At 38.9% G+C, this 12,808-nt stretch overlaps 2 protein-coding genes across 3 annotated transcripts in view; both read right to left on the bottom strand.

The window, feature by feature from the left end:
- LOC311286236 (NACHT, LRR and PYD domains-containing protein 1 homolog) overlaps window positions 1–12,808 on the bottom strand; it is a 194,603-nt gene that overhangs the window by 69,648 nt on the left and 112,147 nt on the right. The window lies entirely within an intron of this gene.
- LOC311286232 (NACHT, LRR and PYD domains-containing protein 3-like) overlaps window positions 1,387–12,808 on the bottom strand; it is a 61,211-nt gene continuing 49,789 nt past the window's right edge. For both annotated transcript variants that reach the window (XM_084402348.1, XM_084402349.1), the window contains exons 10-12: window positions 11,655–12,559; window positions 3,245–3,520; window positions 1,387–3,078 (exon numbers count right to left, since the gene is read on the bottom strand). In XM_084402348.1, coding sequence (XP_084258474.1) covers window positions 3,038–3,078; window positions 3,245–3,520; window positions 11,655–12,559 — 1,222 coding nt within the window. In that variant the 3' untranslated portion in view covers window positions 1,387–3,037. The remainder of the gene's footprint in view (window positions 3,079–3,244; window positions 3,521–11,654; window positions 12,560–12,808) is intronic.

The following is a 12,808-nucleotide window of genomic DNA, read 5'->3' as shown; positions in this document are numbered from 1 at the left end:
GCACTTCCCTGTTCATCCATGGCTTCTGATTTGGGTATGTGGTGATCTGCTTCTGGGTTGTAACACTGTCAATGGTGGTATTAATATAATCCAGTACAGAGGAGGTGTAGCAGTCAATGTCCGTGTGAGAGCCACTGGTGGCTTGAGAAGCAAACATACTCCAGTCTGTGTGTAGAAACCTTTCCTGGAGTGAGAAATCTGCCCCCGCAGGCCACACCTTGATGGTCTTCACTGATGGCTTCACGCGATTGATCAGAGGTGCATATTTGGGGGTGAGGAACAAAGAAAGGTGATCTGACTGTCCCAAGTGGGGGAGGGGTGTCGCGACGTAAGCTTCAGCCATGTTTGTGTAAACATGGTCTAAGGTTTTGTTTCCTCTGGTGTGACAGGAAACATGCTGGTGAAATTTCGGTAGCACAGACTTTAAGTTTGAATGATTAAAATCACCCGCAACAATAAACGCAGCTTCCGGGTGAACGGTCTGTTGTTTACTGATGGCTGCGTGAAGTTCTTTCATAGCAAACTTGGCATCAGCATCCGGGGGAATATAGGCTGCAGTTATAATAGTGGAAGTGAACTCCCGCGGTAGATAAAACGGTCTACATTTAACCATGAGAAACTCAAGGTTAGCTGAACAATGTCTCCCAACAATAGCAGAGTTTGTGCACCAAGCTTTGTTAATGTAAATGCACAATCCACCACCTCTGGTCTTACCGGAGCCATCTAATGTTCTATCCGCCCGGAATGTATGGCGTCCCGCTAGCTCAATAGCGTTGTCCGGTATTCCGCTGTTTAACCATGTTTCCGTGAAAATTAGAACATTACAGTTCAAAAGTCTCTTGCTGTATGTGATGTTGAGTCGAATCTCCTCCATTTTGTTCAACAGCGACCGTACATTGGCAAGGAAAATGCTGGGTAAAGAGAGCCGGTGTGGTGTTAGCTTTAGCTTAGCTCTTAGTCCTCCGCGCTTCCCCCGCCTTTGTTTACGATCTCGCCGGCGCCTGCGAGCACTTCCGCCCGGCCGGGCAGAGTGCATAGCCTCGGGTGATCTGGCGATCTCAGGAAGGAGTCGAAGGTTGTCCATAAAACTGTCGGAAATTCGCAAACCAATATCCAAAAGCTCACCTTGGGTGTACGATGTTAAGGCACAACTGTTCTGGACGAACAGACCCGAAATGAGCAAGAAAAATACTGCTAAATTACAGAATCTGGAGAGACCGCGAGCCTCGCGATGTACTCGCGCCGCCATCACCGGTTATCTCTTTGTGCATTATCCCATGACAGTCTTACTTTACAGCACATTATTCAGAATGTCTATTCATTAAGAATATTTCCATGCAGTGCAATATCCAAAATATCCAAATGTTAAATTATGACACAACAAAATAAACTTAGAAAAAAATAGCTTTTATTAGATAAAGAGAATATTAAATGTTCCTCATTGCAGTTCACCAAACTTTGTGTGTTTGCAGAAGAATATAATCACAGGAAAAGAAGAGCTGGATTCTATTTGCAACAGCTATGGTTTTTTTAAGAAAATTCAACATTTCATTGTTTATGAAAAACATTTTATAAAAATGTACATAAACAATTCACCAAGTATAAAATACAGTTAGACAAATATAAATCTTGCTATACATTTACTTTAACATTAAACTTGTTTTACCTTCCCTGTATTTGAGTTCAAAATAAAAAAGTGGGGAAACGGTCCATTAACTCACGACAGTCTTACTTTACAGAACATTATTCAGAGTGTCTCTCTATCATTCAGAATATTTCCACTTCTGTGACTGAAGTGACGTCGACGTCCGGGTTAGCGGTAGCATTAGCCGTCAGGCAAGTGTTATTTAAATAAACTCCTGATGTACTTACAAACTTTCCAATGCCTTGTTTTATGAGTACAGAACCTATTTGTACTACTGTAGAAGTTTGGTACCATTCTGTGCATTATTAGTGGGGTAATTTACCAGATAATCATAGGATCCATTAGCGCCTGCACTAAACCATCCGGCTGATATCTCTAAATAAGCTCTAACTTTAAAGGGGTGGTTGAGTGTGATTTCACTTTTCTAACTTTAGTTAGTGTGTAATGTTGCTGTTTGAGCATAAACAACATCTGCAAAGTTACAACGCTCAAAGTTCAAAGCAAAGGAAGATATTTGCTTTTAAAGAAAAGGACTACAACAAATGGCTGGTTGGGACTACACAACATTCCTCTCGGGTTAGTGACATCACTAACCCTAGAATTTACATAAACCCCGCCCCCGGGAACACGCAGTCCATGTTGAGAAGAGGAAAAGTTGTTGCATAAGAGTACATTTGTGAGTCAGCTCAAACTTTAGCATCCATTTTTTCACATGCAATACAAAGTCACTCTGTGTGCATCTCACAACAGTTCATATATGAGCAATTTATAGATTTATCATGACAGAATATCCTAATTGAAGATAGTTAACTCCACATCAGCAACATAAATTCATCCACTAACCATTCAGAGATGTCCTGTTGCATTCTACATGTTGTCACTTCTTCTTGAGTCTCCCCATCCTTATCTGACTCCGTTTAACATTAAAGGCAGAACAGTTTCTGTCATTTTAGTGTGTCTGCATGAGGTAATAGCAGCTGCCTGCTAACAGACACGAGCTCTTGAAACCCCGCCCTCTGCACAGCTCATTTGCATTTAAAGAGCCAGGCACAAAACGGTGCGTTTTTGCTCACCCTCAAAAAGTGACAACTTTAACTTGCTATATAAAAATATCTGTGGGGTATTTTGCGCTAAAACTTCACACACACACTCTGGGGACACCATAGATATATTTTACATATTGTGAAAAAGGCATTATACCACCCCTTTAATAATGTTCAACCAAGGGAAAAAAAGGCTTCTGGGGGGTGTTCGGCTCAAGGTCATGCAAAGGACCCTAGGTTGATTTTACTCCGAACCATCCCTTTAAGTTCAATGCTTGCATATGATTATGTGATAACTATGTATTTCCAGGTCCAGACCGATCATTATTTACCCTTGATCTGTTTTGAATCAGAAAGTGGAAGAAGCCTTCATGTTGCCCTCAGTCCGAGCTGTGAGAGAAAGATGAAACATCAGATTACACAAACACATCAGCTGAGCAAAGAGAAATATTTGAGTTTAACAATGACTTCATTTTTCACTTTGAATCCCTCACAGTACTAAACAATCACTCCTTACAATGAAAGAAAACATTTAAATGTAAAGTTTAAACATTACCTTCCTTGTGTTTGTTCTCCAACTCTTCAGCCAGATTATTCTGGTTAATCTTCCTCAGGATGTTCACTGTGCTCTTCACAGCTTCTTCTGGTCCTGAACGTTCCACCATCGTGTCCACTGTTTTTAAGACATCTGCGTTCTCCATTTCAGAAGTTGAAATACGCTCATGATTCCTCAAGTACCATTGAAAGCGCTTCAGGTCATCTTTTCCTAGATCCCTCAATGTCTGCTCAAGCAGCTCTTTAACAGACGCCATATTCCTTCGCTGATTCACTTCTGCAGGACAAAAAGAAAAAGATCTTCAGTATTTTTCACTCTAAACAGATGATTTGAAGTATTCAAATGTTAGGGTTAGATCAGGTCTCGTCTCTTAGAGGCATCTCATCCAAACTCTTGTCGAACAGTCAGTGATTTTTCAGCGAATCACACACAAAGCAGGAAACAAGATTTTTAAGAGTATAGTACAATTAGTAGTCAGAGGTACAAAAACATTGAGATAAACGGGAGCGAGGGATAAATAAAAGAGCCCTGTCTGAAGATCTTAAAGATCTGGTGTGTGCAAAAGCAAGAAGATCTCTAATATATAAGGGAGCATGATCATTAAGAGCTTTAAAGACAAACAACAGAATTTTAAACTGAATTCTAAAATGGATCGGGAGTCAATGAAGCGAGGCTAAAATTGGGGTAACATGATCGTATTTCTTAGTCCCGGTCAACAGCCTTGCAGCTGCATTTTGGACCATCTGGAGCCGAGCAAGTGATGACTGAGGAAGACCCAAGTACAAGGAATTACAGTAATCCAGGCGAGAAGTAATAAAAGCATGAATAACCTTCTCCAAATCGTAGAATGACAAAAATGATTTTAGTTTGGAAATTAACCGCAACTGATAAAAACATTTTTTTACAACCAAATTAATTTGTTTTGTTAAACATAATTCAGAGTCAATAATGACACCAAGGTGCCTGACTTGAGAGGAAACTGAGGGAAAATGGTTAACCAGTTCCTTAGTGAGATTAATTCTCATTTTTGGTAGGCCAAAGACAATAACTTCTGTTTTGTCCTCATTAAGTTGGAGAAAGTTAATCGATAACCATTCCTTAATGTCCCGAATACAATCCATCAAGGTCTGAATGGACTCGCCGGCTTTCAACGGGAGATACAGCTGTGTATCATCAGCATAAAAATGGAAATTAATATTATGCTTCCTAACAATATCCCCCAGTGGACGCATCTACAAGTTAAAAAGAAGCGGACCCAGGATGGAGCCCTGAGGTACTCCACTAAAAATAGGGGTAGAAGATGAAGAGAACTTGCCTATCTCCACAGAAAAGGACCTGTCTCCAAGATAAGAACTAAACCACTTCAAGGCTATACTCTTAATACCAAATGAATGCTCTAGACGCCTAATAAGAATATTATGGTCAACAGTATCAAAGGCAGCTGTAAGATCAAGTAGGATCAATACAGCATTTTTACCAGCATCAACTGCAATTAAAATGTCATTGAGCACTTTTAGCAAGGCAGACTCCGATGCCTTGCTAAAGATGTGAAGTGAAGATGTAAAGTGAAGGATGAACGAATAAATGCCACTTTATCAGCAAAAAACTTAAAACATTTCTCACAGAGTTCTGCCGAGGCTTCCCGGTGAAATTGGCAACTTGGATTAAATACTGAATTTATTGTGGAGAATAAAATCTTAGGTTTATGGAAGTGTTTAGCAATTAATTCTGAAAAATATTTTGATCTAGCTAACTTAGCAGCATTCTGGAACATAATCAGACACTCTTTAAAGATCTCAAATGACACTGTTAACCGATCGCGCTTCCACCTCCTCTCCGCTTTACGACAAGCCTGTCTGAGCGAACGAGCATTGGCATCCAGCCAATAATAAAGTTTTTGCTTTGGTTGTTTCATCTTCAAAGGGGCAATCGAATCTAAAATATCAGAACAAGCTGCGTTAAACAGAGAAAGTATATCGTCAGGGCCATAGAAAGACTCAGCATTCAAGATCGACGACTCAATAGTATTAGCTAGATATTTCTCACTAAACAGAGGCGGTACGAGGGTTTATAAAGCGAGAAAAAGAGCCTGCAGGCTTCTTAACCAAGGCTGAACTCACAACAGGAATCGTAAAAATAATGGGCTAATGATCAGAGAAGGAAGCATCTTCAATAAATACAATATCTACAGGGATCCCATATGACATAATAAGGTCAAGTGTATGACCGCGGACATGTGTTGGTTGATTCATGTATTGCGTAAATCCAATGAGTCCAAAACATTACAGAACTCAGAAACCAAGGAACGACCGGGGCAGCAAACATGAATATTAAAATCACTTAATAATAACATACGATCATACAACAGAACAACAGAAGTTAAAAATTCTAAAAAGTCACTTATAAAAGCACTGTCAGAGTTAGGTGGCCTATAGATGAGAGCGCAGAGCAGAGCAGAGGAAGAAGACTGTAATGCTACGCACTGTACTTCAAATGACGAGTAGCTCTGAACAGAGACTGTATGAATTTTAAGTGATTGTTTAAAAACCATAGCAACGCCACCACCGCTACCAGCAGACCTTGGGGTACTAATGAAACAACAGTTCGGCGGACAAAGTTCCTCGAAGACAGACAACTCACCGGCGCTGGCCCAGGTCTACGTCAGAAATAAAATATCCAGGTCATGTCTGGTTAGAAAGTCATTTAGGATAAAAGTTTTGTTGCATATGGATCTAGCATTAACTAGGGCCATATTCAAAGGAGGCTGCGATGACTGAGGCAAATCCAGATGAACAAAATCCAGTTGACGCAGATTTTGACAGTTTACTCCTCTCCGGCGAATCCGTAACTTTAACGTTACTTGTGGTTGCGGAGAAGGAGAACAAATAGATGAGTGAGAAGAGTCCGGAAAAACAGGAAGATGAAAAGCATATCTATATTCCCATGAGCGCCGCATCAGATGAAGACCATCCAGGTTCATGGTATCAAGGGAAACTCCATCGAAGATTTGATTGCCCGTCTGATTCTCACTCGAACCCCACCACGGCTGCCTCTCTTCCTACGACGCTTCCTTAGAGCAGGAACGCAGCAAGGAAGCCAGCGAGCGCACTCCACCACAGGTTGACTGAACGTGGAACTGCAGCGAGGATGCAGAGCAGAACAAAAACCGCGGTAAACTCCCATACGGCTTTGGATGTTGAGCAAGGCTTGACGATCGTAGGTCAGCACTGAGACTACATGGTCCCAGTGCAACACCATGCATAAAACAAACAGTACTGATGCCAGACGAACAGGTACAACAGGTACCACAGGTACAACAAGGTGAGACCGACGAGAAAGACGGCAAGCCGGGTACACTGGCGCCATCTTGGTGACACGTCACGTAGCTGCTCCTCCTCCTCCATAGCACATTATTTGTAATATCCATTTTACAACAGTACGCAAGCCGAAGTTTTACAGAATGAAATTAGTAAATTAAGTTGCATAGAACTACTCAAAAGAATGATGTGTCGATGTAATCGATTACATAAATTGTGAAAAAATTTTAATAAATTTGTATGGAAAAATGTGCCAAAAGCGGTTTGTTTGTTTAAGTTTCTATGCCTGCTTATGACCACGACTCATGGATTACGGATTTGGACTAGTTTGCTATCAGGACTGCCACTACTGTTATCAACCCTGTGTCTGTTTGTCAACCACGTTACTTGCTCTGAATCACACTTTGTTTGTACTGCTGTGTTTAATAAAGCTCTGTACATGGATTCGAACAACCAACTCAGTTGGTCATCGTTACACAGCCATACTAGACACACAACTAAAATTTAATCAACAATGGAATGGAACAATGGAAACAAGCCACAACAAAATGGAAGTGCTCCCCTTCTTGGCCACTATAGAGAGTGCGTTAAAGTTAAGGAATTAATACCAGAGGTAATGATGGTCTAATGAAATCCAAATTTTGGATATTGCACTGTAGAACCCTTAAAAAAAAAATATATATATATATTTTAAGTGTCATTTTAAAGCCTGGTACAGTAAAAGCGGTTTAGAATAATTAATATTGTTAAACCATTACCTCTAGTACGAAGCCCAAATACTTGCTTTAAAGCATAATTTACATGGCCATGAGAAAGAGCGTTGTGAAATTAATTCAACAGAAATAATATGTGCACGTTCTAATAATAATAATAATAATAATAATAAAAATAATAAAATGTCAAGTTTAAAGGTAAAAAAACAAAACATTGGTATGGTAAAATTTAAACAAAAATATGGATTTCGTTAGTCCATTGCCACTAATTTAAATCCTGCATGTTAACTTTAACACACTTGTGGTTCAGAAATGGCACAGTGATTATTGGCACAATTGGATATATATTTAATATTGTATACAATATATATATACACACATGTACATATGTATAGTATGTATATAGGCCTATATATATATATATATATATATATATAACATATGAGCAGAAATTGCTAAACAAAAGCTTATTTGATGTGGCAGTATATTCTACAGTAAAAACTGTACCCAAATCTAGTCAACAAAATGTTGTCTTTCATATTTCGCCTGACTGTAACGTTGTTTTTATGAAATATTAGGGCATAAATGTTAATTTGCAGTTTAATAAGTTGCTTATACAAATAGCCTACATTTTATTTCAACATATTTCAGTCGATTTTTACTCATCTCAGTATAGCAATACAGTTTGCTAAAACATCATTCATTCACACAGAAACGCGAGTGTGCGAGCTGTGGTAAACAGCGCGCATCTCTGCGGCTACCGTTCATTCATTCACAGAAACACAAATCACTTGAGAAGGGAAAAAAACTTACTACAGTATTCCTCAGCTCAGTCGGATCCTTGCTCCTCGAAATACCCGCACTTCTGAGGTACATTTTCCATTATTATTATTCCTCACAGCGCTGCGAGACGGTGTAAACACGTAGGCTACAATGGTATGATTAAACTTGTGTTTTCTCGAGCTGATATGGGGGCGTTCACAGGATTGCGCGGATTGCCTCAGCCATTTGCGTTTGAATAGCGTGCGCTCTCCGTGGGCGGAGTCACATTACAAATAATTAGATGAGATGAGAACGACTGACATCTCGCTCTTTTCTTACAGATTACATGAACTGAGAATATTTGTTTTTTATATAAATTACTTCATTTAAAAGAAGAGAATTCAAGCTTCATGCCTGTGTGTCTGTATGCCTGATTGACTAAGTATTCGCTGAGTTGTTCATTTTCGGACGCGTTTCAGAATGGACTACACTGACAGAGAGAAGGCAGAACTCGCTTCGTGTTTATTTTTCTTTATTTGGCAAAAAGCACAACACTTTGTTTTTATTGTGAGTAGAGAAAAAATACACAAAAATAATACACATTTATCAGAATCTATTGATGTATGAGACTTGTTTGTAAAATCAAAGTCAAAAGAGTATTTCGGGTCTCAATTCAACTGATAAGGAAAAAAGCAAGCAGATCACGCCGGCGTGATTGCCGACCTCAGAGGGTTAAACAGGCATATAATAATGTGGGTAAATGTGTAAGCTAGATGTATGCTTTTATAATAAATTGTCTATCTATCTATCTATCTATCTATCTATCTATCTATCTATCTATCTATCTATCTATCTATCTATCTATCTATCGTTTGTAATAATATGATTTGCAAAAATGAAAACTGCTGCTTCTGTGTAGATGAGAGAATCAAAGTGTATGCGCGTTGTGCACGCTATACATTATGGTCAAGCATGCGCCATTAAAATAGCATAATGAACAACGCGCAACGCGCCACTGACTTTAGACTAGGTTTTTTCTGGTCTGTGGCGCAATTGTTTTATGGAACAGTAAAATTGCACCAGGGAACGTTTGCGCCGGAACATGCCTCCTCTTTTGCGCTCAAGTTCATTCCCTAGTTTAGCGACGTGCTTCTGTGGAGGGAAAAGTGCTTTGCGCTGGTGCAAAATAGGAATGAAACATGCGTCGCTGTACAAAGTCAATTGTGCTTGGTGCAAGATAGGGCCGTAAATGTCTATATTGTATATTGTACATTATTTATTGTATAATGTATATTGTTTAGTGTATATGGTGCTGTGAGTAATTGTATGCACATTAGATGTGTAAATCTGTGTAAATTGTGTAAATCTGATGTTTGCTGTAAATTGTAAATACGTCCCATCGTGTTATGACTGCTATGTTGCTCAGAACTGCACCTAAAAAAAAAATTTCCCACTGTTGCACTTGTTTAGATGGTTGTGACAAAAAAGTGATTTGATTTGATTTGAGCTAACCAAATGCAAAACTTCCACAAAGAAAACCCATTCCTAGCGAGTGTGTAGCGCTGCTGACTTCAGTGACCCGGATGAGCCTGTGTTTCTGTTCTCAGCAGTTCTTATCTGGGAATATCGTACAACTGGATAACGCGATTGACCAATCAGAATCAAGTATTCCACAGAGCTGTGTAATAAACTCTTATAAAGATTACTCCTCCAATGTACTAGAGAAAAGAAAACTTAATAAAATACACATCCTGAGATCTAAAACCCCAACAGCTAGATCACCAACAAAAGGTTTGTGTACACTGTAGAATCTAATTAAATACAATTAATTAAAAAAGCAGCCAAACCGATTGCTTTAAAAAAAAAACTAAGCAGAATTACAATAATATAAATAAAGTTCCAAGTGCACAACCAAAAATCAATTTCAATTTATGAAGTCAGCTTATGTGAAGTTATTTAAAAAAAAAATGTCAGTTGTATTGACAATTCAAAATTCAAGATGACTTTGGGAAATGAGTGAATGCAAACAGAGAAAGATAACGGCAGAAGTGGAGGAAATGAGTGAAAAGACTATTAATAATCGACCTGCCTCAAAAACTCTTTTTGCTTGACGAAATGTCACTCAACCTGAACAATTAATCTTACTTTGGGTTTTCTGAGTAATCAAGCCATAGTATGTAAATAGTACAGATTACTACATTTTTACAATTATGTTAAGTAAAGTTAACTAAAAAGTGTTAGAGCAACTGTTGGATTTTACAATGGCAATTCACCAATAAGTAAGAAAAACATAATTAGACCTGGATACAAAATCACTTTACCTGGAGAAAGTTTACTTTGTATTGCAAAATAAATAAATAAAATGAATTAAATATATCAGTCCCTCCAGAAAAACGCGATTATGCGATCGCATGATTCAATGCATAATCAGCCAAAGTCCGCATATTTATGCGGGGGACGCATTTTTTCAAATACGCCGCACTTTCGCCACATAAATTGCAGATTTCCGCGCGCAAAATATGCGGGCTTGCATGATTATATAATCCCCGCATTTTCGTTGCAAAAAGTCACATATATCTTAGAAGAAAGTTGAAAAATGTTGCGTTTACTTCACACAAGCGCAGCCATTTCCCCTGTTGCCATGGGAACATTATGAAGTGACGTAATTACGCGACGTCATTGACAAGCTGCAAACCCCGCAATGCCGATGCGATGTCTGTTTTGTATAGCTACCTCTGTAAAATAGGAAGCACACATTTTATTTTTTTATATTTTATTTATTCATTTTTACAGAAGTTGTAGCATATTCATTTTGTAAAGCTACAGAACTTGTTCGACTCGTCAATGTTTTGTAAGTTTGAGCCATGTGTTTATTAAGGTCTGAAACAAAACAAGATGAGAACTTAAATATTCCCAGCACTTTATGTGATGTAGTATGCTTGCTTATCATAGGAAGTAATAAGAAATGACTCTTTACATTAAAGTAGTAGTCTAGTGAATAGGGTGTTGGGGGAATCACTTTTTTTTTCTTTTTCATCAAACCGCAGTTTTTGCAAGTTCCCGCAATTTTTGCTAGTTTCCGCAATTTTTGCAAGTTCCCGCAATTTCATCGCATAAAATTGCATAAATATCCCGCATATTCCATCGCATTTTTTAAGAAAACGTGCCGCATAATCAAGGATTTTTGCCCGCAACAATCACAAAAAAACTCCGCGTTTTTCTGGAGGGACTGATATATGAAATATTTATGAGATTTCTTTGCGATATTATTAGCAATTAATATCTTGAAAGACATGTCTGTAATCTTATCTGTTTTAGAGCAGCTTATATATATTGCCTCTAAACTCATAGTTTAGAATTGTAAAGATGTTCTAAATTGTAAAGCTCCTCTTTCTGAAGAATTAAAATTAATTCAGCTTTCACAGTGTCACTGTACATATGTATAATATCACATATCTTTCTCAAGCTGTGAAATTTCAGAAATGTGTGATTTCTGAATATTGTTCCTCACTGAAATCACCAGGTCTTGCTGACAGAGTTTATCTGCAATTGTCTAAATAATTTTAATACCCTGAATGAGTTCTGGCCAATGGTTATCAAAAAAAAATTGTGCTTTACCTTCCTCACTATTCAGATGTGGCTCGTCTCTTTTAGGACGAATCAGATCATCTTTGTCAATTGTTGCATCCCAGACCTTCTCCTGATCCTCTTCTCTGATAAGAGTCATTTGAAGGTCATTCTCCAGACGAGTCTTGACCTTGAAGTAGTTTGGTGGAGTTTCTCTTGTGAATGTGATCCCTTCTTTGGGATGGATAGTAGAGGCACCAGGAACATCAAGAATGTGTGGCGTGTTCATCCGAAATGGCCTGCCAGGTCTGGGATGCTCTATTGGGTCATTTCTATTTTCTTTCTTAACTTTTTCTTTTGCACGATCATCAACTGGAAACAAGTAGACGTGTAAAATGAGAGGATCTTTAGAATGCATGTAGAGTAGAAGATCACAGTGTTCGTACCATCCCATTATCCAACTTATAATTAATGTTTTCAGAGAGAAGGATGGTTGGACAATCTTAGCATGGAATCGGGTCAACTGCACAGGTTCTGTGGTTATTCCCTCGTCTTTTACGGTGAGGACTTTCACAGCATCTTTGAGAGAGGGGTCAGACTCTCCTAAACAGGCGTAATGGGGCAGATGAACTTCCTCCAGTTTCCCTGAGATCACCGTCACGTCAATCACTGGACCGATCCGGTTGCACTGCAGCCTCTCCAGCTCTGCGTTGAGGAAGAGTCCGTCTACGGTACGGTACTGAAGGGTGACGACACAGTCACAGACCCATCGCATTCTGGTCCTGACACACTCGTAACGGCCTGGGTCAGTGCTGACCCTGAACTTTGACCCTCCTTCATCTGTACAGGCCGACGGCTCAATCTGAAGCCACTGATCAGAATCAGCTATATGGACACAAGACTGACAGTTCAGCAGCGGGTGAATATCAAGCCCAGAAGGTTTGGGCTGAGAGAACCTGTGAAGAACCAGAAGAAGGCAGAAGCAAAAAGTCAGCTGCTTTTATTAATCTCAGTTAATGTTATTTTCAATGTTTATTAATACATTATTAAGATCAAAAGTTGTATCTGTCAATATTATTTAATGGACCGGAACTAACATGAACTAACAATGAACAGTTGACTAACTAACGTTAACAAATACAGTTAATGCATTAACGAATGTTAACTAATGGGACCTTATTGTAAAGTATTACCAACAATTCAAA

Source organism: Rutilus rutilus (assembly GCF_951802725.1).
Source record: "Rutilus rutilus genome assembly, chromosome: 2".
Classification (NCBI taxonomy): Eukaryota; Metazoa; Chordata; class Actinopteri; order Cypriniformes; family Leuciscidae; genus Rutilus; species Rutilus rutilus.
This window is presented reverse-complemented; position numbering and strand designations above follow the sequence as displayed.